We start from the raw sequence: 23,494 nt of genomic DNA on the forward strand, positions 1-23,494 counted from the left end.
CGAATCTTCTTCATGACATTCATGCTATGGATAGGAGTTGTAGGAAAGACTGGAGCTGGAAAGACAGAGGATAAGAGAGTAAATGGATCAGGTTCTCTGTCTTCCAAAGGTGTAGACAATCAATGGAAGTTATCCCAACCCAGGTAGGAAGGGATGCAAGGAGCTCTGTGCTAGGTGGTTATGTTTAAACTATCCCCAGAGAAGCCTGGGTTGAATATAATTCTAGAAACTCTGAATATAATATTACAAAAATTTAATTATAAAATAACTACAAATATTTATATGGGTTTTCCATAAGAATCAAAACACATAATCCTGTGAGATCGCATGTATTTAGTACCTACATAATTACATGAATTTTTCATTTTATAAATTTTGTGGAACATAAATATAACATTTTAAGGAAATAACTTGCACAAAGTTTAATATAATAGTAATATAGGAACTTAATTTTGATATTGTACTTTTTTATTTGAATGAAAGGTTTGCAATATTTGATCCAACCCAAGACAAACATATTCTAAAATCTGGGTTTGCACTGAGTTTATTTCTGTATTTTGTTTTAAAATAAGAATAAAGTAAAAAGTACAGAAAATTTAGGAGAATTTTACAAATTCTTTTGCTGAGAGATGGAAATCCATTTAAAAATTTTTTTGACTGCCTATGATCATTGAAATTTGAAAGCTAGTATATATAACTATGGCTAATGACAAGAATGGACTTAAAGGATTCTTGCTGTTGCTGTTGTTCAGTCATATCTGACTCTTCATGATCTCATTTGAAATTTTCTTGGCAAAGATACTGGGGTGATTTCTCATTTTCTTCTCTAGCTCATTTTTAAAGATAAGGAACTGAGGCAAACTGGGTCACATTGCTAGTCAGTGTCTGAAGCCAGAGTTAAACTCAGGAAGCTCAATCATCTTGACTCCAGACCTGGTAATCTATCCACTGAGTCATCAAACATGTACTAACTGTATTTAAATTTCACATATCGTTTCATTTCAAATAATGTTTATATATAAATTGATCTTTGTAGGGAAAGAAACTCTTTAGACATGATTTTTCTTCTCTTCTATCACAGCCTCAGTAACTACATTCTCATTAAAAAAACAAACAAACTCTACATTATGACTAACTAGTGTTGCCAAAAAAATCCATTTGAAATTCTGCTGGACAGAAGAATAGTATCTTGGACAGATACTAATTTTAAATTAGAAAATAGCCTTAATACTTTAAGAAGAGATAGTATATGTTCCTGCAGATTGTTTAAAACATTCTATCAAGATGTTAATGTAGGGGTGGCTAGGTGGTGCAGTGGATAAAAGCACCGGCCCTGGAGTCAGGAGTACCTGGGTTCAAATCCGGTCTCAGATACTTAATAATTACCTAGCCGTGTGGCCTTGGGCAAGCCACTTAACCCCATTTGCCTTGCAAAAAAAAAAACCCTAAAAAAAAAGATGTTAATGTAGTTTGTAATGAACACAAGCAGCTATCATTTCCCCCAACAGCCCGACATTCACTTTTCAAGAGTGTAAATATTACACCTCGATTGTATAATTACACTTCTGATAAGGTATGGATTACAGGTTAAGATAGGGGAACAAAGGAGCCCAGTCTAGAGCTAAGCACAAAATGGAAATGAGAGTATGTGGGGATTGGTTTGTGCTCAATCAAACTCTTGTGGCAATTTGGAAACAATTTGATTACAGGTTGAGAAACTGCAAGAACAGGTTGACAGAAGAGTTCAGAGCCTGATGACATTTCTGCACTTATATGATGGTTTTCAATCTGCAGAAACAAACCTATAGTGCTTCAAGCACAAACATGCTTTTTTTTTTCCAGAGGAAAAATATATTTGCAACAAAAATAAGCAATTGTTTACAGCTTAAGGTTCTGATAAAGAATTTTTAGCATGAACCTCTTGGATCATTGTCTCAAATTCCCAGAGGAATCCCTAAATGGGTACTGTTGAATTATACCACACTCTTACATATTAAAGAAACCAAAATAGCTTCTTAGAAGTATAGCATCATTTTCTTGATGATTCAGCCTGAACATCACAGGATTTAAAGTTTGCAGACTATATTCTCTCCCCATTTTGAAAATTGGAACTTTTTTCTATTTCTTTATTTCCTTTTTAATTTAGAGGATAAGACAATAATTTCCATAAGACAGTAATAATAAAAAAAAGATTGCACATGAAACTGCAAATTTATGATTTCCTTGCTATTCCTTTTAAATATATAATAGTTATTGCATAATTTCTTCCCCTTTTTTTCCTTCCCTCCACCCTGCCCTTGAGATGTCTACCTTATACACAAATATGTATTTATATATACATACATGTCAGTTCTTTCTCTGGATGCAAGTTGTATCTTCTGATACATATGACATACTCTAACATATATATGTCAGTTCTTTCTCTGGATTCAGATTGCATTTTCTGAGATATATATGACATATTCTAACACACACACACACACACACACATATATATATATATACATATATATGTATATATATATATATTTATATGTCAGCTCTTTCTCTGGATGCATATCACCTCTTCCTTGACATATTTACCCCCAATCCTGAAGGATCTTCTCCATTTTTTCTAATCTTTCAAAAAACATTTATGGTAACTCAACAAGTTTCATCTGCCATTTTTGAGTAGATGTAATTTTCCACCTAATGCTTGTATGCTTCAAGGCATTTAGGGACTCTACTGGTATGTCCCTACTTACCTAATGATATCCTGGTCAGATTGCATTGAGAGAATCAGATTCAAATATCCTATTATTCATCATGTTGAAGCATACTAAATGTTTAGCATATTTAAAATACTATAGAATTACCAGAGAAGGGTCACTAGAATGCTGAAGGATTATATGTACAGGGATTCTTTGAAGAAACTGGGAATGCATAGCTTGGAATAAAGATGATTCAGGGGTGACTTGGGAGTAGTCTTCAAGGATCTCCTAGGATTCTATCAAAAATATATTTGCCTTGCCCTCCTTAGCTTTAGAGTACAGAAGTGTGAGCGAGGCTGGAAGTTAGAGAAGTAGATTACTTTTTGCTGTAAGTTAACAACTGACGTTTCCCTCCCAGAGTTGAAGGCTAATTAGGGAAGATAAAGGGTAGATCTAGAGAAGAGAGAGTAATATGGAGGGAATGAGACTGAGAAAAGATGGAAGAAAATGGAGAGCTATAGGACAAAGTAGAATGATATGTATAGATGGAAGAAGATGGGAAGAGATGGGAAGAGATGGAGTTATAGGCAAAGTTCTAAAACATTGATTTTTTTAAAAATATTTTTTAAAAAACAACACAGTCATTTGCAAATGTGCAACTGACTAACAGAATATCTCCTCTGATTTTTGGGAAAGGGAAAAATATGGAGTGAAATGGGAGCTATGGGAAGAGAAGGCAACATTAGAGGTGGGAAAAGATTTGAAAGATAGGGAAATGGAAGGGTTAAAAGAGGGAGTAGAAAAATTGAGTTATAGAGGAAATAAGGAGAGATGATAGTTATGGGTAGGAATGAAAGAGATGTGGAGAAATAAAGGAAGATAGTTGAAGATGGGGTGTTGGAGAAGATGGGAGCAGAGAAAGTTTATGAACAAAGATGGAAGAAGGGAAGGGTGAAAAAAGCTAGTGATCATAGGATCATACCTTGGAAACAAATGTACCAAGACATGAACTCCCTCATTTATAGCTGAAGAAACTGAGGCATAAAAATTGAAATGAATTGCCCAGAATCACAGAAATATTACATGCTGGAGTCAGCATTTGCCTTTGGGTCTTCTGATTTCAAATCCAGATCTCCTTCTATTGTGTAAGATGATGACATGAGATGAGATGGATAGAAATGGGTAGATTGAAAGATATAGTTACAATTGAGGAAGAAGTAGATAAGAATAAATGTTTCTAGAAAGAAATAACGATAAGAAAATGATGCAAAGGTTAGGGAGGAGGGGAGATTAGGGAGATAAAAAGGAGAGAAGTAGGAAGGGAGTATTGAAAGATAATATATACACAGATGATATGGAGCCTTATAGATGGTAGATGAATAGATAGATAATTGAAATATAGAAATATAAAGAAAAACAGGTTGGGCAGAGTAGATTCTATATATGTACACATATTCATACATGTATATATAAATACATAAATGTATATATAATATATTATGTATATATAGATATCTATCTCTATATATCATCTAACTATCTAACTATTTCTATATCTATCTATCTCTCCATATATATATATATATATATATATATATATATATATATATATATATATATATATATATGAGAGAGAGAGAGAGAGCATGTATTAAGTGTTTACTTTTGCTAAGTACTTTGCTATGTTCTAGGGGAAAAAAGACAAGCAAAAAAGATAAGTCAATACTAGTATTAACACTAGTACCAAACTACACATCCATTATATATCACTTTTAAATTTGCAAAGCGCTTCATACGTGTTTTTTCAAGGTTGGCTGATTGTTCTTCCTTCTCAAAGAAGATCAAAACAGCATCACTCTTTGAGACTCAAGTTACAGCATGTCTGACGGTGGCTAATCAGACCAATACAAGCTCAGAATGGGCATGGATATGAGCATTTGGGAAGGATTCTCTAAATCTGCACATCTTGATTTCTTTGGAGTTATTTCAATTCTGTTTTGCTCATAGAGAACAACATCCTTTCTGAGGAGGGCATGTCATGCTGGGTGTTCTTGTGTCAATGAGGGAGTTCATGTCTTGGGACGTTTGTTTCTAAGGTACAATCCTATGATCACTATCTTTTTTCACACTTCCCTTCTTCTATCTTTGTTCATAAACTTTCTCTGCTCCCACATCATACATTTAATTCTAAAATTCTTCAGAGAGACCTTGAGTTTCCTTGTATTTCTTCTTCTAACCACCATGTGAGCAATTGCCCTGTGTAAAAATAGCCTTTTAAATAAATGTACATTTGGCATTTGTACAATGTAGTCATTAGAGTTAGAATTATGTCCTAAAGGTTGTATGTGTGTGTCTATGAACATGATCAAATGTAAGTGAAAGAGACAGTGAAGATACTGCTGGGCTAGAGATGGAGAAATAGGATCAGTGAGATTTGGAATAAGGAATGAAGTGAGCTTGACCTGTACTCTTCCTGAAATAATGAAAGAGGATAGCCTCATCAATCAAGAGAGTGAATCTCAGGGCATAGGCATCAAGGTGGAGAAGGCTGCTGGTAAGGATGTGAAGAAATAGGAAGGGTCCAGAGTTCAGAGACTAAAGTGAATATGTAAAGATAAGGAGAAATGAGAGGGGAGAAATGGGAAGAAATGGAAAAAATGTAGATGGATGAGTGGGAGCAAAGAAAGAGAGGAGTGATGTCTAGATTGGAGAGAATAAGAAATGAGGGGGGAGGTCAGAACATCTTATAGGATGAAATTTAATAAAGAAAAAAAGAATGTCATTAAATTCACTTAACAGTTATGTCAAAGTAGCAGTTCATTTGAAAAAAAATGAAGGTTCTAGTGGACTACAAGCTCAATAGAAATAAAACTTGTTCTATGAGAGCCAGAAAATCAAAATCATTCTTTTGCTTCATTAAGACAGGCCTAAAAAGGTGAATGATGTTCCTGCTATAAGTACTTTGTCTTGTTCAGCTTATATATGAAACATCATATTAAGCTATGAGTGCTTTAGGCATTGTCTCTTTTTTTTTTAGATTTTTGCAAGGCAAATGGGGTTAAGTGGCTTGCCCAAGGTCACACAGTTAGGTAATTATTAAGTGTTGGAGGCTGGATTTGATCTCAGGTCCTCCTGACTTCAGGGCCGGTGCTCTATCCACTGTGCCACCTAGCCACCCCATTAGGCATTGTCTCAAAGGACAGAATGTATATAAAGTGTTTCACAAAACTTCAAGCATTATATAAATATCAGCTCTTGCTACCTCAACTCTTACTACATCTACACCTATTACTCCCACCATCATTACCACCATGACCATTACCACTTCCACTGCCACTGCAACCACTACTATTACTACTTCCATCATCACCACCACTGCCATCTACTGCATCTACTATCACAGATAGTTTATGGCAGATGTAGTTTATCTAGGTTTTAGTAAAGTATTTGACAAAACATCTAATGCTATTTCTGGAGACAGAATTTATGGACTTTATAATAAAAATAATAAGGTAGATTCAGAATTAGTTGGATGACCTCACTTAAAGATTGTTATTGGTTTGATGTTGATTTGTTTACATTTCTTTAAAATGATTTTTATGTAGTTTGCTTTTTTATCAACTTCATTTTCCAATACAGTTCTTTCTCATGTCTTCCACAGTGAGTTATAAAAAAGAAAGAAAAGAAAGGTACTTCATCAAATGTAACATAATGAGTCCCACAGCATATAAAAGTGTTTAAGACCCATAGTTCTCCACCATTTACATTGTGGCCATCAATGTGTATATCACTTTCTTAACTATTTATCTCATTCTGCACTAATTCACGTCTTCCTATGCTTCTCAGAACTTTTCATATCCATTCTTTTTTTTTTTTAGTTTTTTCAAGGCAATGGGTAATTATTAAGTGTCTGAGGTCAGATTTGAACCCAGGTACTCCTGACTCCAAGGCTGGTTCTCTATCCACTGCGCAACCTAGCTGCCCCTCATTCTTTCTTATGGTGTAATAAAGTTCCTTTACTTTCATGTACCACATTTTGTTTAGCTATTCCTCAGTGAGTAAGCATATTTGTTATTTCCAGTACTTTGTTATCAGAGTCCTACTATAAAAATGTGGGAAGATATGATACCTTTCTTTTAAACAATGACCTCCTTGAGAGATGCACCAAGCTAGAATCTAATTCAAAGGGTGTGACCATTTTGATTTTAGCACAATTCTGAATTGTGTTCCAGAATAATTTTCACCAACCACCGGTTTTTAGCTACCTATCCTTCCACATTTACTCTTTTTACCTTTTGCTATATGGCCAAGCTGAATTTGACATGAAATCTCTAAACATTTTCCTATTATTAGTTATTTAGAGCAACATATGATATCATCTTGCAAGGAGCCATGTCAGTCACATTTTTATCAATGACTTAAATGAAGATATAGTTGGTGTCCCTTCATTACATTGGCCAAGGATTCACAGATAGGAGATAAAGATACCATGTAGGTGAAAGATTTTTTTATGTCTATTCATGAATTTGTGTGTCATCCTTGCGCAGGGGCCATGCTAATCTTCTCTGTATCGTTCCAATTTTTTAGTATATGTGCTACTGAAGCGAGCACTGGGTCTTTCCTTAGACAGAAATCTGGGCCCTGAATAGGGACTCTTCCTTTTGACAGTCACATCCCTGGTAGGATCTTGGATTCTGAGCCTCAGCCTAGAAAGCAAGAATCAAAAGAGGAAGTCCGTCCTCTTAGAAGGGACCCCATTATGCCAGAGGACTGTTAAAAGTCGATGGTCATCTACTGGATATACTGAAGTTACCCGTTTGCTTGACCAAGCCCTTAGAGTGACTCAAGCTCTTTTCAACTCTATAATTCAGGATACTCTTCTACCTTGTATTATAGTATTCTTTTGTGTCCACATCAGAGCCTCTGTGATATTTTGATTACAAGGGCTGGATCATTTTCTGTCTTCAGCTCTTAAGAGTTGATGAAGGATGAGATAAGGATGAGATGGGGATGAGAAGAAGAGAAAGTTTATGGAGATGAAAGGGAATGGAACAAAGTGAAGACAGAGATGAAGAGAGATAGGGAGAGAAGAGGAGATGTGAGGGGCTCTTTGCTCTCCCTATTCCACTTGCTGTACACGCATCTATCCTATGTTAAAAGGTGTTACCTCTGCTGGGGGAGTGGCTCAGTTTCCTAATCCGGGTTTGAAGCCAACGAGCTTTTGCCTCTAAGAGCAGCTCCCAGGGCCTCAGGGGCTGGGAGGGGAGTCTTATTTCGAAGGAGTCCCTTCCCTCTCCATGGCAAGTCCCTGGGTTTATCTTTCTTTGTTTCCTTAGACTTGCTACTTCTTCCTTTTCCCTTATCTTTCCTTCTCTCTCTCCCAGTTCCTGTGTCTTCAGGGAGTGTCTCTGGTCCTAATTTTGTTCTTACTGTACCAGACCTTCCCACTGTCCTTGTGAGGCTGCAGGTCATTCACATCCCATACAGGATAAACTTGCTGTTCCTGACTCTTTGAGGGAATACTGGCTTCTCTCTACTCTTCCTCTTCCTTCTCTTTCTCAAGGAGAAGAATCTATTCTAATCAGTCTTACCCTCCACCCCCCACTCCTGATGGGGTGAGGGATCAAGGCTTCCCTTTGGGGAGCTTAGGGGTGCGGCCCTGGCCCCTTCACATACACACGCCCAGTCCCACCCCACAGTGTGTACAACTGGGCCAACCTTCCAGTAAGCAGCCAGCTAATCCTGAATATGGCAGCCTGGGTCTGGGGTTGAGGCTAGGAGGATGCTTCATTTCAGCCCAGAGGTATGCCCCCCCTCCCCTCAGGCCCTGGGGCTCCCTCCCCTCAAGATAATTTCCCAACCGGATTAATCATTGAAGGAGGAGGAAGGAGGGAGGGGATGGCCCCCAGCCAGTTCATAAAGCATCCAGGGAGAGGCAGGATTAAGGACCCAGGCATCTGGGGCCTCGAGTTCGGTCCCTCCTCCTTCTCACTCACACCAACTCTAGTGGGTTCTCCTTCCCGGAGCCTTAAACCATGAACCGAATCATCTGGGTGTCAGTGTTGATGTTCTTTTGGGCAGGTGAGGTTTCTTTTGTCTGCTGCATGTCTGCTTCTTTATCTCTCTCTCTCTTGTTTGTTTGGTCCGTGTAATTGTCTGTTTGCCTGAAAACCTTGTGCCTGCTTACCTACCTGTCATTCTATGTGACTGTCCATCTATCAGTTTGTATGCTGTTTGCCTACCTATCTGCAAATCTGAAGAACCATCTGTCTGTCTCAAGGCTACTGGTCTAACCTATCAGGCCTCTGCTGACCTTGACCTGTCTTCTGTCGCCCTAGGGCAGGGATGGACAGACACAAGGACCATTGGGGCAGAAGAATGCATTCCTAATTCACAACCCTGGCAGGTTGGACTCTTTTTCCTCACCCGTCTCTTCTGTGGGGCCACACTGCTCAGTGACCGGTGGCTACTCACAGCTGCTCACTGCCGCAAACCGTGAGTGGGCCCAGGATACTGTCAAGCAGAGGGGGAGGGAAGGGTACCTTGGTAATTGTTAAAGTTAAATCCCAGAGGTTTTGATGTTTGAGAGACTGAGGTTGGATTATCTGAGACCAAGGGAGTGAAGATGCTTGGTGGTCAAAGATTCAGGGAGTTAGAATTTGGAATCCAAAGGTACCTAAGTATCCCCATTGATCAATTTCAGAGAATCTGTGAATTTGGATTTTTAAAAAAAGAAATTTATCTCTGTATTTCAAAACACTTGACTTCCTATGGAATTCTAAGTCTTTCATTTTATTCATTTAAAACTGATACTCTGAGTAGGGTCCTGGGGGGGGGTGGTGGTGTCTGTGACACACAAGAAGGGTCAAGAACTGGGGATTGGAAAGTTCATAGAGTTTAAAGAGGTTGAGAAGTTTTGGAAACTTGGAAGGTTATAGAGACCAGGGATGCTGACAGAATGATACAATAGAAATTGTAAGTGTTCCTTCTCTGCCACCTTGTCCTACATTGTGTAGGCCTAAGTTTCTACAACTGTCAAATCAGGAAGGTGTATTGCATGACCTCTAAAATCCCCTTGATCTTTATCTGGAGAGTTTGGGGAAGCCAGGAAGGGAGAGAGTGAGGCAACCATGAAGCTTGAGAAGGTCAAAGAAGGCTTATATTGTGAAGGAATATGAAGATTGAGGAGATCAGACAAGCTCGGGGATATAAGAAGGTTAAGATGCCAGGAGATTGAAGGAGTTGGATCTCAGCAGGACAGAGATAGGAGGCAGGTAAATGGAAAAGTGAGAGTTCTGAATCTGTGGAGACTGAAAGCCAAGACCAGAAGAGTTAGAACTAGGAGATTCAAGGGCACTTGAAAGCCAGGAAGCCATGGTAGACAGTGAGTTCAGAAAGACTCAGAGTCCAAGAAGGTTGATGGAGGATGATAGGAAGGCCATGTGGTCTGCTGAGGAAGGTGGAAAGGTATAGATGCAAAGGAAATAAGGAATGTGAAGAGGTTGGGGAGTCCAGAGTCTGGTGACAAATAGAATCTAAAGATGCTAGAAAAGTCTTGGGAGTGGAGAGACTGAGAAGGCTGGGGTGTTAGGGAAGTTTAATACAGAGGATTTGGGATGTGATGAGAGAGGAAAATTAGAGCAGTGAAGAAGAGAGATTGAAGAGGAAAGAGACTAGGGAGGTGAGGGAAACCAAGTAATGAAGGTCTGGAATTTTCAGGACCCCAGGAATCTAGGAGATTGGGTATAACAAGGAGACTGGGGAGACTGAAAACATGAAATGTTTTGAGGAGACTGAGGGACGGGGCAGATTATAAAGTGGAAGAAGTTACAAGAAATGGAGACACTGAGCCAGGGAACAGGGACATGTGGGAAGATCCAGAAGGTGTAGAAAGCTGGTAAAGGCAAGAAAGCTGAGAAAATGAAGAAATTCAGTGATGGTAGAGAAGGCTGAGAGGATTGAAGACATAAATAAGGCAATGAGGAGATGGGAAAGGACCCTCTTGGAAGATCCAGTAAGGAGGAAGGTGTTGTGGGGAGGTGGATAGTTATGGGACAAAGCAGCCAGAGTCCTACAGAGTTTTATCTAGAATGCCATTCCACAACATATATCTCCTCGGTAGGGAGAACACCCTCAACTTTGTTCCCTAGCTGGATGCCTAGGTCCCAGGCCCAGTTATAAAGGGTTGAGTCTCTTTTCTAAGACAATAGAGAAAAAGCTGAGGGACCCAGAGATAGGGATGGAAGATCAGTTCATCAGTCATTAAGCATTTATTTAGTCTATCAGGCACAGTACTAAGCACTGGCCAGCCCAGAAGGTCTGACAGAGAGAGATAGGGAGGACAGAAATAGAGACAGAGATCAGTGGAGGGATAGAGTCAAAGAAAAAGAACACAAAGAGAAGGGGGATGTAAAGAAAGAGGGGAGGAAAGAGGGAGAGAGACAGACAGACAGACAGACAGACAGACAGACAGACAGACACAGAGACATGGAGAAAGGGAGAGAGAATGATGGTTATCCAGAAATGGAGACAAAGATTCAGGCAACAACATAGAGAAGAGGCAGAAAGAAGCAGAGATAGATCAGAGCCCCAGTGGATAAAAGGGGATCTTCTTCTTTTTCCATCTTCCCAGTCCTCATTGGAACATTAGCCTTTAGCTCACTGGATTGGCTAGAGTTTTGTATAACAAAGTATTTTAGTGTCTTGGACTTGATGGCTCCTGATGTCCCTTTGGACTCATAAGTTACGTTACTGAAGCAAGAATTTGTGGCTAGATTTCAGGAAGTACTGGAAGCTAAGGGATAGCTGGGGGGGTCATAATCAGAGCTGGGGACTTTCCATACTCCCCTCCATGGGGCAACTCCCCTTTAAGTCATCAGACCTGTTGGAGATAGAATGATTATTTCTGGTGGGTGGGGTCCCTTCCAGCCCACACAATGTCTAGGTCCAGAATGAGGTGGAGAAGACATAGGTTACATATCATAGAGAGAAGGGAATACTGAACACAAGTCCATAAAGAGGAAAGCAGACTGGAAGATCTGGGAAATAAAGATCGAGAAAGATAGAAATAAAGAAGTGGAGGCAGAGCTGGAGTAAGGAAGATAGAGAGTTGGAGATAGAGTCAGAGAGAGAGAGAGAGAGAGAGAGAGAGAGAGAGAGAGAGAGAGAGAGAGAGAGAGAGAAAATAAAGATAAAGAGGGTATGATTCAGAGAGATACAAACACAGAGACAGAAGATGGTAACAGAAAGATAAAGAAATTGCAATGAAGGCAGAAATGGAAATATAGAGACAGAAAACAGGATAGACACAGAGCTGGGAACAGAGGAGACAGAAAAGAAGGGGTATGGAGAGAGACCTGTAGAGACAAATCTTGAGAGAGGTTAGAGAGCAGAGGATTAAGAGGACATAAGGGGATACATAAAAGGGGACAACTGAAGTATTGCCATGGGAAAAGTAAAGTTTTTCTGTTCCCCGAGTTCCCCCCAAATTGATTTTTTTATTCCCCACTTGATCCCAGAGACCCTCCCTATACTTCCTTCCTTTGCTTCTCTATCTTCCAGAGGGGAAATGGAGGCAGATCCTGTACTTCTTCCTCTTAGAAAAGAAACTAAGGAGCCCTGGAAAAGCAATGGCAGAAAGGAAGTCATCAACTCTGAAGAAGGAAGAGTTTTGAGCTAGAGGGTCTATATCTGAAAGGGCAGACCAAAGCATTCAGAAAGTCAAAGACTATCAGTGTGGGAAGGAAATCTTAGGGGTCATTTTTTTTTTTAGATTTTTGCAAGGCAAATGGGGTTAAGTGGCTTGCCCAAGGCCACACAGCTAGGTAATTATTAAGTGTCTGAGACCAGATTTGAACCCAGGTACTCCTGACTCCAAGGCCGGTGTTTTATCCACTATGCCACCTAGCCACCCCCTTAGGGGTCATTTAACCCCAAATCTGTTATTTTACAGATGAGAGAACTGGGATCCACTATGGAAAAAGGGACTTAGTGAGGTCACATAGGCAGCAAATAGAATGGACAATAATCCCCTTCATTGGAGGGGTTCAACAGGGGCTGTATGACTGTGGACAAAGGTAGTTGAGAGGCTGTACATAATTGTGGTTTGGGGAATGAACACTGGATTTGAGCCATAAGATCTGGGTTCAAGTCATACTTTCATGGTTTATCAGCTGTTATGACTCATGCTAAAGTGATTTCCCATCTTGGGACCTTAACTTAGATGGATGCTCTAAGGGCCTTTTAGTTCTCAATAAAATTCTGAGACTACATGATAGCATTTTTTAAGAGACATTATGGAAGTGAGGGTGATTTGGGTTCAAATTCTACCTTGCAGGGACAGATAGTCCAGTGTTTAGAGTACCAACTCTAGAATTAGAAGGATACAAATTTAAATCCAGCCTCAAACATATAATATTTACTAGTTCTGTAACCTTGGGCAAGTTATTTAACATTATTGCCTTACCCAAAAGACACAAAAAACAAATTCTACCCATGCCCACCATTTAGCTGTGTGACATGTAAGCTCTCAAAGCCTCCTTTTTTAAGAAAGATTTTATTCTTTTGAATTTTACAATTTCCCCCCAGTCTTGCTTCCCTTCCCCCAACCCCCACAGAAGGCAGGCTGCTAATCATAACTCCCCATTCTTAAAATAAGGGAAAATAACTGTTATCTACTTCTCATTTTTATTGTGTCAAATGAGCCGAGGTACATAAATGTTGAGGAGTTATAATTAATAGCTATTATGGTTATGAGACTCATTCTAATATTTTCTATTATTACTGTTATTTTTATTATCGTCAAACTCAGAGAAACTCAGACTTGGAATGGACCTCAGAGATCATCTGGCCCAATATGTCCCTGAATAGGGAGCCCATTTACAAAATTGCTATCTTTACTTGAGGACCTTAAGTGAGGAAGACTTTTCCCCTGTAGAAGCCCTTTTGTCTTTGAGATAACCCAAACACCAGGAGGCGTTCACTAATGTCAAGCCTAAATTTGCCTTCATACCCCACCTTCCTTTCAGTTTATCTCGACTACTTTATGTTGTTTCCATTGCAACCAGTCAAAGGAAAGTTGAGCCCCCTTTCTATACAATAGACCTTTGCTTACCTGAAGAAAATTCTCCAGTCTAACCTGTCTTTTTTTTCTACAGTTCTTTTTAATCTCTCTTTTTATGTCATGGACTAGAGGCCCTTCCTAAACCTGATTGACCTTCTCTGGACACTCTCCTGGATGTCAGTATCCTTCCTAAAGCATGACTCCCAAGCTTTGAATTTAATTAAATTGAATGTAACACTTCTGAGACATTATTGAGAGAAGTAAAGAGGAATGGAAAGAGTCTTACATTGGAATTTGGATTGGGGTTCTAGGCCTAGCACTACCACTTAATGACTTGGTGACCTCAGGGGACTTTAGCAGATCTTAAGTGAATTTTTTCTTACCTTTGGGCCTCCATGAAATAAAGATGACCTCTAAGCTTACTTCTGAATGTATTTATTTTTATTTTTTTCTTTGTTAAAATTTATTTTTTTAATTTAGTATTTTTTCAATTACATGAAAAAAACAATTTTCAACATTCATTCATTTTTAAAGTTGAGTTCCAAATTCACTCTCTTCATCTCCTCCTCCCCCTGTACTGAGAAGGCAAGCAATTTGCTCCAGGTTATACATACATAGTCATGCAAAATATATTCCTATATTAGTCATGTTGCAAAAGAAAACTTAGACCAAAATAAAAACCCAAGAAAAATAAAAAACTATGCCTCAATTGGTATAAAAATTCCATCAGTTCTTTCTCAGGGGATGGATAGCATTTTCATGATAAATTCTTCAGAGTTGTTTTGGATCATTGTATTGCTTAGAATAGCTAAGTTATTCATAGCTTATCAACTTACAATAGTGCTGGTACTATGTCCAAAACTCTCCTGGGTCTACTCTTTTCACTTTGCATCAGTTCTTGTAAGTCTCTCCAGATTTTTCTCAGAGCATCTAGCTCATCATTACTTATATAATAGTATTCCATCACAACCACATACCACAAATTACTCAACCATTCTCAAACTGAAGGGCATCGCCTCTATTTCTAATTCTTTGTCACAAGAAAAGGGCTGTTAAAATATTTGAACATAGTTTCAAATTACATAATGGTTGAATCAGTTCACAATTCCATCAGCAATGCAATATTGTCTCAATTTTCCCACACGTCCAATAACATTTCTCATTCTCCTTTTCCCTTCTATTAGCCCATTTAATAACTGTGAAGTAGTACCTCAGTATTGTCTTAATTTGCATTTCTCTAATCAATAGTAATTTAGAGCATTTCTTCCATATGGCTATAAATGGTTTTGATTACATCATCTGAAAACTGACTATTCATATTTCTGATCATTTATTAATGGGGGGGATGGTTCTCATTTTTTATAAATTTGACTCATTTCTCCATATATTTGAGAATTCCTTCAACACTTTTTTCTCACAGGCAGATTTATAATGTATTTACCTTCACTGATTTCCCTCCTGTTTATTCTGTCATCTCTCCCTTTTACCCAATTTCTACCACCTTTCCTCTTCTTCTTTTTTTTAATCTTCTAGTTCATTGAATATCCATCTTTTCCCTTACAGAGTATGTTCAATTTTGCTGGGTAGGTGATCCTTGGTTGCAATTCTAGCTTTTTTCTTTGCCCTCCAGATTATCATATTCCAATTCTTCCAATCCTTTGACATAAAACAGCTAAACTTTGTGTTATCCTGACTATGGCTCCCCAGTCATAAATTATTTCCTTCAGGCTGGTTGTAATATTTTCTTTTTTGACCTGGGAGTTCTGGAATTGGCTGCAATATTCCTGGGAGTTATCATTTTGGAATTACTTTCGGGAGATGATTGGTGGACTCTTTCAATTTTTTTTTTAGGTAGCTTCATAATTTTAAAATTATTTCTCTTGGATCTATTTTCCGGATCAGCTGTTTTTCTAATGAGATAATTCATATTATCTTCTATTTTTTCCTTCTTTTGGTTTTCTTTTATTGTTTCTTGATTTTTCATAATGCCATTAGCTTCCAGTTGGCCAATTCTACTTTTTAAGGAGTTATTTTCCCTTTAGTGGATTTTTTTTTGACTTTTTTTATTTGCTAATTTTGTTTTTCATGGCATTCTTCTCCTTAATAGCTTTTTTAATTTTTATTTTTTTGTTATGATTTGGCCAAGTCCCTTTTTAAAGGTGTTACTTTCATTAGTATTTTTGTGTGTCCTTTACCAAGCTGTTGACTCATTTTTCATGATTTTCTTGTATCCCTCTCATTTTCTTTCCCAATTTTTCCTCTACCGTGCTTACTTGATTTTCAAAATTCTTTTCAAGCTTTTCCAAGGTCTAAGACAATTTATATTTTTGTTGGAAGCTTTGGATATAGAAACTTTGACGTTGTAATCTTCTGAGTTTGTGTTTTGATCTTCCTTGTCAGCAGTAACTTTCTATGATCAGACTCTTTTTTTTCCCTGCTGTTTGCCTTTTCCTCAGTTTATTGCCTTTTTTTTGCTTTTTGCAAGGTAATAGGATTAAGTGACTTGTCCAAGATCACGCTGCTAAGTAGACATCAAGTATCTGATGCTGGGTTTGAACTCAGGTCCTCCTGACTCCAGAGTTGGTGCTCTAACTACTGTACCACCTAATTGCAAGGGGTACCTCCTACCTATTTCTTGACTTTTACCTCTTTGCTAAAGTGGGGCTCTGCTTCTAGAATGGAGAGTGCACTACCCTAAGCTTCAGGTGTTTTATGCAATTGTTTCCAGAGATCCTTCTAGGGACCTGTAGGTTTTTAAGTCTTCCAAGGTGGTATGATGTAAGAAGTGTGTTTATTAATCTCCTGGCCTATGTTTTGATCTGTGAATGACCACAAGTACTCTTTTCTGCCCTGGAGCTGAGATAAGGGTTCCTGCTCCACTAAATCTGCCAGTTTAATGTGCTCATGTTCCTTCTTGCCCTGGGATTGCCACCCAGGACTATGATCTGGATCTGAATGTGGGCAAAGCAACAGAGTTCTGCTCCATAGTGCTCATAAAGAGACCCTTGCCATTTCCTTCTGACCAAATGTTCAACCCTCTTACTGTCTTTGGGCTGAGAGTTCCAAAAGGAGCCCCTGCAACTGCTGATTTATTCTCTCCCAAAGTCTGCTCCTAGTTTGCTGGGGCCAGGTCTGTGCTAGTATAGTCTGCACAGACCTTTCCTGCCAAACTTTAAGTTATCTTGTGCTGGAAAAATTGTTTCACCCAATTCTTTTGTGATGAGTTCTACCCTCAAGGATTTGTTTTAGAACATTATTTCAAAGTTTTTGGAGGAGTTTTGGGGAGAGCTCAGACAAGTCCCTTCTTTCTCTCTGCCATCTTGGCACCTTCTTCTAAGGTCCCAGGGGGAATACCTTCTTTACCAAGGCAAACCTCTCTACCTGCACAAGTGATCCTATTCTATTTTAATTTACCAACAGATTGCTTCCTTTCATTAAATTTCAATGTGTCCCCATCTCCTGGCTGCTTCCGACAGCAAATGTGCTCAAATATCACCCATGTTCAAAAAAAAACTCTTACTTGGTCCATCCACCCTCACTATCATCCCACATCTCTTTCCATTTGTGACTGAACTTTTTGAGGGGGCTATCTGTAATAAGTGCCTTCACTTACTTGCCTCGCTTTTAAATTTCTTATAATCAGGCTTTCCATTTCATCACTTAAATGAAACAAGTCTATTCAAAGTTATCAGTGATCTCTTAACTGCCAGATCTGAAGGCAGTGAAGGCCTCTGTTTTTCAGTCTTTACCTTTTCAGACTTCTCTGCAATCTTTGCCACTTTTCATTCCCCTCCTTTTCTCCTAGATAATAAGCCTTTCTACTCTAGATTGCCACAATACTACCCTTTGCTAGTTCTCCCCCTACCTCTCTAATCATTTCTCAGTCTGCTTTGTTGAACCTTTGTCCAGGTCATATCTAAAGAAGGTGGACATCTCCGTGTCTCTTTCTTGGATCCTCTTCCTTTCTCCTTCTCTAGTGTTCCATTTGGTGATCTCATTTGCTCCCATGGTATCAATTATCTCTATGCTGATGATTCACAGATCTTCTCATTCAGCTTTAATCTCTCTCCTAATTTCCAGGCTCTCATTTCAAATTACCATTTCAAATTGGATGTCCCCGAGATATCTTAAACTCAACATAGTCTGAATTCATTATCTTTCCCCCAAAGCTCTTCCTTTTTCTATCTTCCCTATTATCCACCATTCCTAGACCATCCTTATCTCAATATTTATTTCTACCCTTGCCTCTTTCTTTACTCCTCTGATCCTTCCTTCCTTCTGTCACCATTCCCATCTCAAGCTTCACCCTCTTTTTGTCTATTCACATCTCCATCTTCCTCTCCGTCTTGATGCTAATCCAGACCAGGTTCTTTTATTGAGGTTGGAGATGATCCCTGATCATCCTACCCTTGAGTTGAGGACAAAATTATTCTCCCAGTCACCCAGACTTGCAAACTAGGTTTCATCTTAACTTCTCTCTGACTCCTCCTTCCTCTCATATCTAATCTGTTGACCAATCTTGTTGATTTTATCTTTATAATATCTCTAATATACTTCCTTTCCTCTGACATGCCACCACCTTGATTCTAGCCCTCATTACCTCATGACTGGACTGTTTCGACAGCTTGATGCTTAGTCTCCCTGTTTCAAACATTTCCCCATTCCAGTTCATCTTCCATTCAGCTGTCAAATCAATCATCCTAAATTATCTGACCACTTCCATCTCCATCTAGTAAACTCCATTGGCTTCCTATTACTTCCTACATCAAATATAAAAAAGTCCCTAAGATGAAAAATTCTTATTCCTTCTTGTCCTTTAATATTCTTATACTTGTTTCCCTCCACATACTGTGACCAGAGTGCAAGACCTGGAGGCAGGAAGGCCTAATTCAAATCCAGCCTCAGACACTTACCAGCTGTGTGATCCTGGGCAAGTCACTTAACTCTGCCTCAGAACCCTGTTCTGACTCTTTGGGTTTTTCTTGGCAAAGATATTGGAATGGTTTGCCAGTCTCTTCTCCAGCTTATTTTATAGATGAAGAAACTGAGGCAAACAGAGTTATATGACTTGCTCAGGGTCAGTGAATAAGTGTCTGAGAATAGATTTGAACTCATTAAGAGTCTTCCTGACTCCAGGACTAGCATTTTATACACTATGCCATCTAGCTGCCCAGAGGGAGAATGGTACCGGTCTAAAACTGTCTCGTGCTTCATTTCTAGGGGGAAATGCCCAGGAAGGATGAATGTCTTATCCGCAGTCACATGGTATATCATGGTAACAAATAACACAATGGAAGCCTAGAGAAGCCCAACATTGTATTGATCACTATGCAGAACTCATCCAAAGGAAAAAAAAAACAGGAAAGAAGCTTAGGGAAGCTGCCTTTCTTATTCTGTTACTATGGAGATCTGATGGGATACAGTAAAACAATTCTGGAACTGGAGTCAGGGGCTCCAGTTCTGCTGACATTTATCTCTCATCTTGCTCAGTGAAGAAACTATTCAGAAAAAGAGAGAAGCATAGAAGCCAGCTTATTCTTCCAACTGTAGTCCTTGGCTCCCTTGTGAATTGGGGACTTAGCAAATCCTATTCTCTCAGGTCTTCTGTTTCCTCAACTATCAGATAATGGGGTGGACATAGTCAGAACATCCTTTCAGGTCGGATATTATGAATCTCTGATTCATCTAAGCTCATGTGGGTAAGCCCAGAGAGGATGGGTGTTCCAAGTCACCCAATACCGATGATTCATCCTGTGGCATGAGAGAAAGAAAGGGGGACCCACAGAAGACATCTGACTTGTTCAGGGTCACACACAAGCTCTTCAAAAAGCCTGGAGGCTGTGAAAAGGTGTGGCTTGTTTAAGGTCACATGTGACTGGTGATGGACAGAAGTAGAACGAAGAGGCAGACAGGGTTAGATGGCAATCCGAGCTCCAACAGTGGCCCTCTCCCACCACACTCCCTTCTCCCCATAGGTACCTGTGGGTGCGGCTTGGAGAACATCACTTGTGGCGATGGGAAGGTCCGGAGCAGCTGTTTCGTGTCACTGATTTCTTCCCCCACCCAGGCTTCAACAGTGACCTGACAGCCCATGATCACAACCATGATATCATGCTGGTCCGCCTCAAGAGACCAGCCAGGTTGAATTCAGCTGTGCAACCCCTCAATATCAGCAAGAATTGTGCCAAACCTGGTACCACCTGTCTGATCTCTGGCTGGGGGGCCATCTCCAGTCCTGATGGTGGGTCTTGGTCTGGGCTAGCACTGAGATGTAGAGGATGAAAATGAAGATGAAGATAGGGTTAGAGGGATAGATGTGGCTCAGGGTGAGGACAGAGGCAAAGATGGATATAAAGATAGATATTGGGATGAGGTTGGGGATGAAGACTGAAGTGGGATCCAAAGTAAAGAAAGGGGGGGGTAAATATAAGAGACTGAGATGGTGATGACAATGTGGGTGGGCATGAGGGATAGACATGAGAACAGGGATGCAACTGAGGCATAAAGATAAAGGAAGCAAGGAATGAGGTTGGGTTTGGAGATAGGATTGGTGATGGAGATAAAGTGGAGATGAGGTTAGCATTTGGGATTAAGAAAAAATCAGAGCATTGGAAATGGACATGGAGGTAAGGCAAATAGAATTGGGAATCAATATAAAAGATGGAGAAAGGGACGGGAATGGTTTTGCAGACGGGATTGGAGTTGGAAATAAAGATTAAGAACAGAGATAAGGATGGGCATGAGGCTGGGGAGGGATTTAGAGGTGAAGATGGAATTGGAGATGGCATTGGAGGTAGACTTGACTAAAGCTCCACGAAGCAGCAGGGAAGTGCTGGTGCCCTCTTGTGTTCTGCTCACCTCTTTGCTGAGCACGCCTTGCTCTGTCCTCCCACAGTTGAATACCCCCTTACACTTCAGTGCGCCAACATCAGCGTCCTGGAGCCCCGCCTGTGCCATAGGGCCTACCCCGGTCGCATATCTTCCAATATGATTTGTGCTGGTCTCTGGGAAGGAGGTCGCGGTTCCTGCCAGGTGAGACCCGGAGCTTTGGGCTCTAAAGGTTCAGGAGCCAGTGATGCTAAGGGATGTGGGGCTGGCCTCAACCCCTCGTGTGGGCGACTAGGAGCTTTGAGAGCAGGGTTGGAGTTCCTGAAAGAGTTAAGGCCTGGGAGATCGGGGAAAGTCCGGGTCCCTGGATCTGGTCAAAGACGGACGGCCTGGATGCCTGGGTCCCTGAGGGGGCGGGCTGTGGGATCCGGACCTGAGCGAGTTCTAAGAGCGGAGAGGAGGTGGATCCCTTGATCCCCCGGTGCTGAAGGACGGCTGGGGCTGGGGGAAGGGGTACTTGGCTTGGGTTATGGATTGGGGGGCGCCAAGTCCATCAGCCTCATGCTTTGTCTGCACCCTTCTCACCCCATGTGACCGTGTCCCTCTCCCCTCTCCTGTCGCCTACTCTTTTCTCTCTCTCTCTCTCCCTCCCTCCCCTCACCCCCGGATCCAGGGAGACTCTGGGGGCCCCCTGGTGTGTAACGGAGCTCTGGCGGGAGTGGTGTCTGGGGGAGCCGAGCCCTGCTCCAAACCGAGGCGACCTGCCGTCTACACCAGCGTCTGCCGCTACCGGGACTGGATCTACAAGACCATGAAGGAAAACTCCACGTGATGGATTCTTCTAGGCTGCGTCCACTCTGCCCCTTCCCCCCAAGTCTTGTCTTCACGGGGCGCCCCTCTCGTGATGCCGCCCACCTCGGAATGCCTCCCCCCGCCCCCAGTCTTTGATCCCGCCTGCACCCCTCACGCCTGGGAACCCGGACACTGGCCCTCCCCTCTGAGGGCTGCACCTGCTGACAAATGGGCGCACCCCCTTGGGGCTTCAAGGAGGAGCTTAGGGTCTCCGTGGTGTGGGCGGGGAAGAACTGTCCTCTCTTACCTTGGCCCCTGGGGTAACCCTAACAGACTCGTCCACCCATTTCTTCATTCTCTCGTGAATTTTGGGGGGTCTCAAGGAATCTGGGGCTCTGTCATTCAACCGAAAACGCAAGAGGAGCCCACAGACCAAAGGGCCAGCCAACCTCTGTCCCGAGGACCAGAAAAACGTGCAGTGCGCTCTCGGGGCGGCTCTCCGTAGCAAGCCTCACCATGCCTCCCTTTCACCTTCTGCTTCTTGCTTCTGATCCTCTCCTCTGGAGTAAAGAGAAAGAAACACTTTCCTCCATGCATGTGAGAGACTCCCCAAACCTGGAAGCCAGTCACCCTGGCCCTCCCGCCTCCATGGGGCTGAAACACTCCCAGTTCCTCTCACCAGCCCCGATGTGGCGTCAACTGAAGGCCACAGTCCACCTTGGCCAGCCTCTCTTGGATGTTCTTCCTAAAATGGGGGTCCCGACTCCTGCACAGCACTCCAGAGGACCTTGGCCGTCATTCCCTGCTCCTGGACACTGCACCTCTTCATGGCTAGTGGAGGGAGACTTGCAGTCCTTACCCAGCCCCTGGCATGGGGGAACTTGCCACAGAGTTGGCATTTAAATAAATTCTGGAGTTGGATTGAATGTTACCTAAGATTGCATTAGCTGCTCTTGGCTGCCTCATCACCTGTTGACTCATAGTGATCTTGTGGTTCACAAACTTGTAGGTCTTTCAAAAACGGTTGATTATCTTGTCACACCTCTCCCTGACTTGCACTTGAGTAGATTTCTTGTACGAGAAGGATCAGACTTTGCACTAGTATAAATTTTTATTCCTGCTTTGTCTCTTCTCCCTGTGGACTCCTCCCACTCCCCCATCTCTCTCTCTCTGTCTCTGTCTCTCTCCCTCCCTCTCTCTCTCTCTCTCTCATACACACACACACACACACACACACACACACACACACACAAACAGATCTTCAAGAGATTCCACTCCTTTGAGGATTTCTGCTCCTTGCACCCCACCCCACCCCAAATCTCTAGCCCTATTTCAGCTGACTCCCATTTATTTCAGTTTTAGGTTTTTTAGGGTTTTTTAGGGTTTTTTTCCCCCAGGCAAATGGGGTTAAGTGGCTTGCCCAAGGCCACACAGCTAGGTAATTATCAAGTGTCTGAGGTCAGATTTGAACCCAGGTACTCCTGACTCCAGGGCCAGTGCTTTATCCACTACACCACCTAGCTACCCCCATGTATTTCAGTTTTATCTGACTCTCCAAGACCCCAGTTGGGGTTTTCTGGGTACAGACACTGGAGTGGTTTGCCATTTCCTTCTTCAGCTTATTTGAGAGGCAAATAAGGTTAAGTGGATTAGCCCAGAGTCACACAGCTAGAATAGGTTTCGCTGGATTTGAACTCAGACCTTCCAAACTCCAGACCTGGTACTTTATCCACTATGCCACCCATCTCTCCGGCACCCAAACTACCTGATTTTCACCTGCCCCACCCTGCTTATGTTCACTGCATCTTCTTCAGCATCCCATTGAGAAAAGGATGCTTGTCTGGCAAGTATTGTTTTTTCTTTTTTGCAGGGCAGTGGGGTTAAGTGGCTTGCCCAAGGCCACACAGCTAGGTCATTATTAAGTGTTTGAGGTCTAATTTGAACCCAGGTCCTCCTGACTTTAGGGCTGGTGCTCTATCACTGCGCCACCTAGCTGCCCCTGACAAGTATCATTTTAATCAGCCATTATCCACCTATCTGTTAGGATGGAAATACAAGTACAAACAATAAAATAATATTTCCTAGCAATGAACATCTAGTCAGCGTCCCTGTTGTATTGAGT

The 23,494-nt window shown here is 41.2% G+C and overlaps 1 protein-coding gene and 1 pseudogene across 1 annotated transcript; one reads left to right on the forward strand and one right to left on the reverse strand.

Moving 5' to 3' along the window:
* Positions 1-7,188: 7,188 nt before the first annotated feature.
* On the reverse strand, positions 7,189-7,301 carry LOC141510417 (U6 spliceosomal RNA; annotated as a pseudogene).
* A 1,137-nt stretch (positions 7,302-8,438) lies between these two features.
* KLK9 (kallikrein related peptidase 9) lies at positions 8,439-22,280 on the forward strand. The gene is made up of 5 exons (XM_074219519.1): positions 8,439-8,771; positions 9,029-9,185; positions 19,728-19,993; positions 20,648-20,784; positions 21,254-22,280. The coding sequence occupies exons 1-5, from the start codon at positions 8,726-8,728 to the stop codon at positions 21,410-21,412; spliced, it is 765 nt and encodes a 254-aa protein (XP_074075620.1). The 5' UTR covers positions 8,439-8,725; the 3' UTR covers positions 21,413-22,280.
* Positions 22,281-23,494: the final 1,214 nt, after the last annotated feature.

This window comes from Macrotis lagotis, chromosome 1, assembly GCF_037893015.1.
Source record: "Macrotis lagotis isolate mMagLag1 chromosome 1, bilby.v1.9.chrom.fasta, whole genome shotgun sequence".
NCBI lineage: Eukaryota > Metazoa > Chordata > Mammalia > Peramelemorphia > Peramelidae > Macrotis > Macrotis lagotis.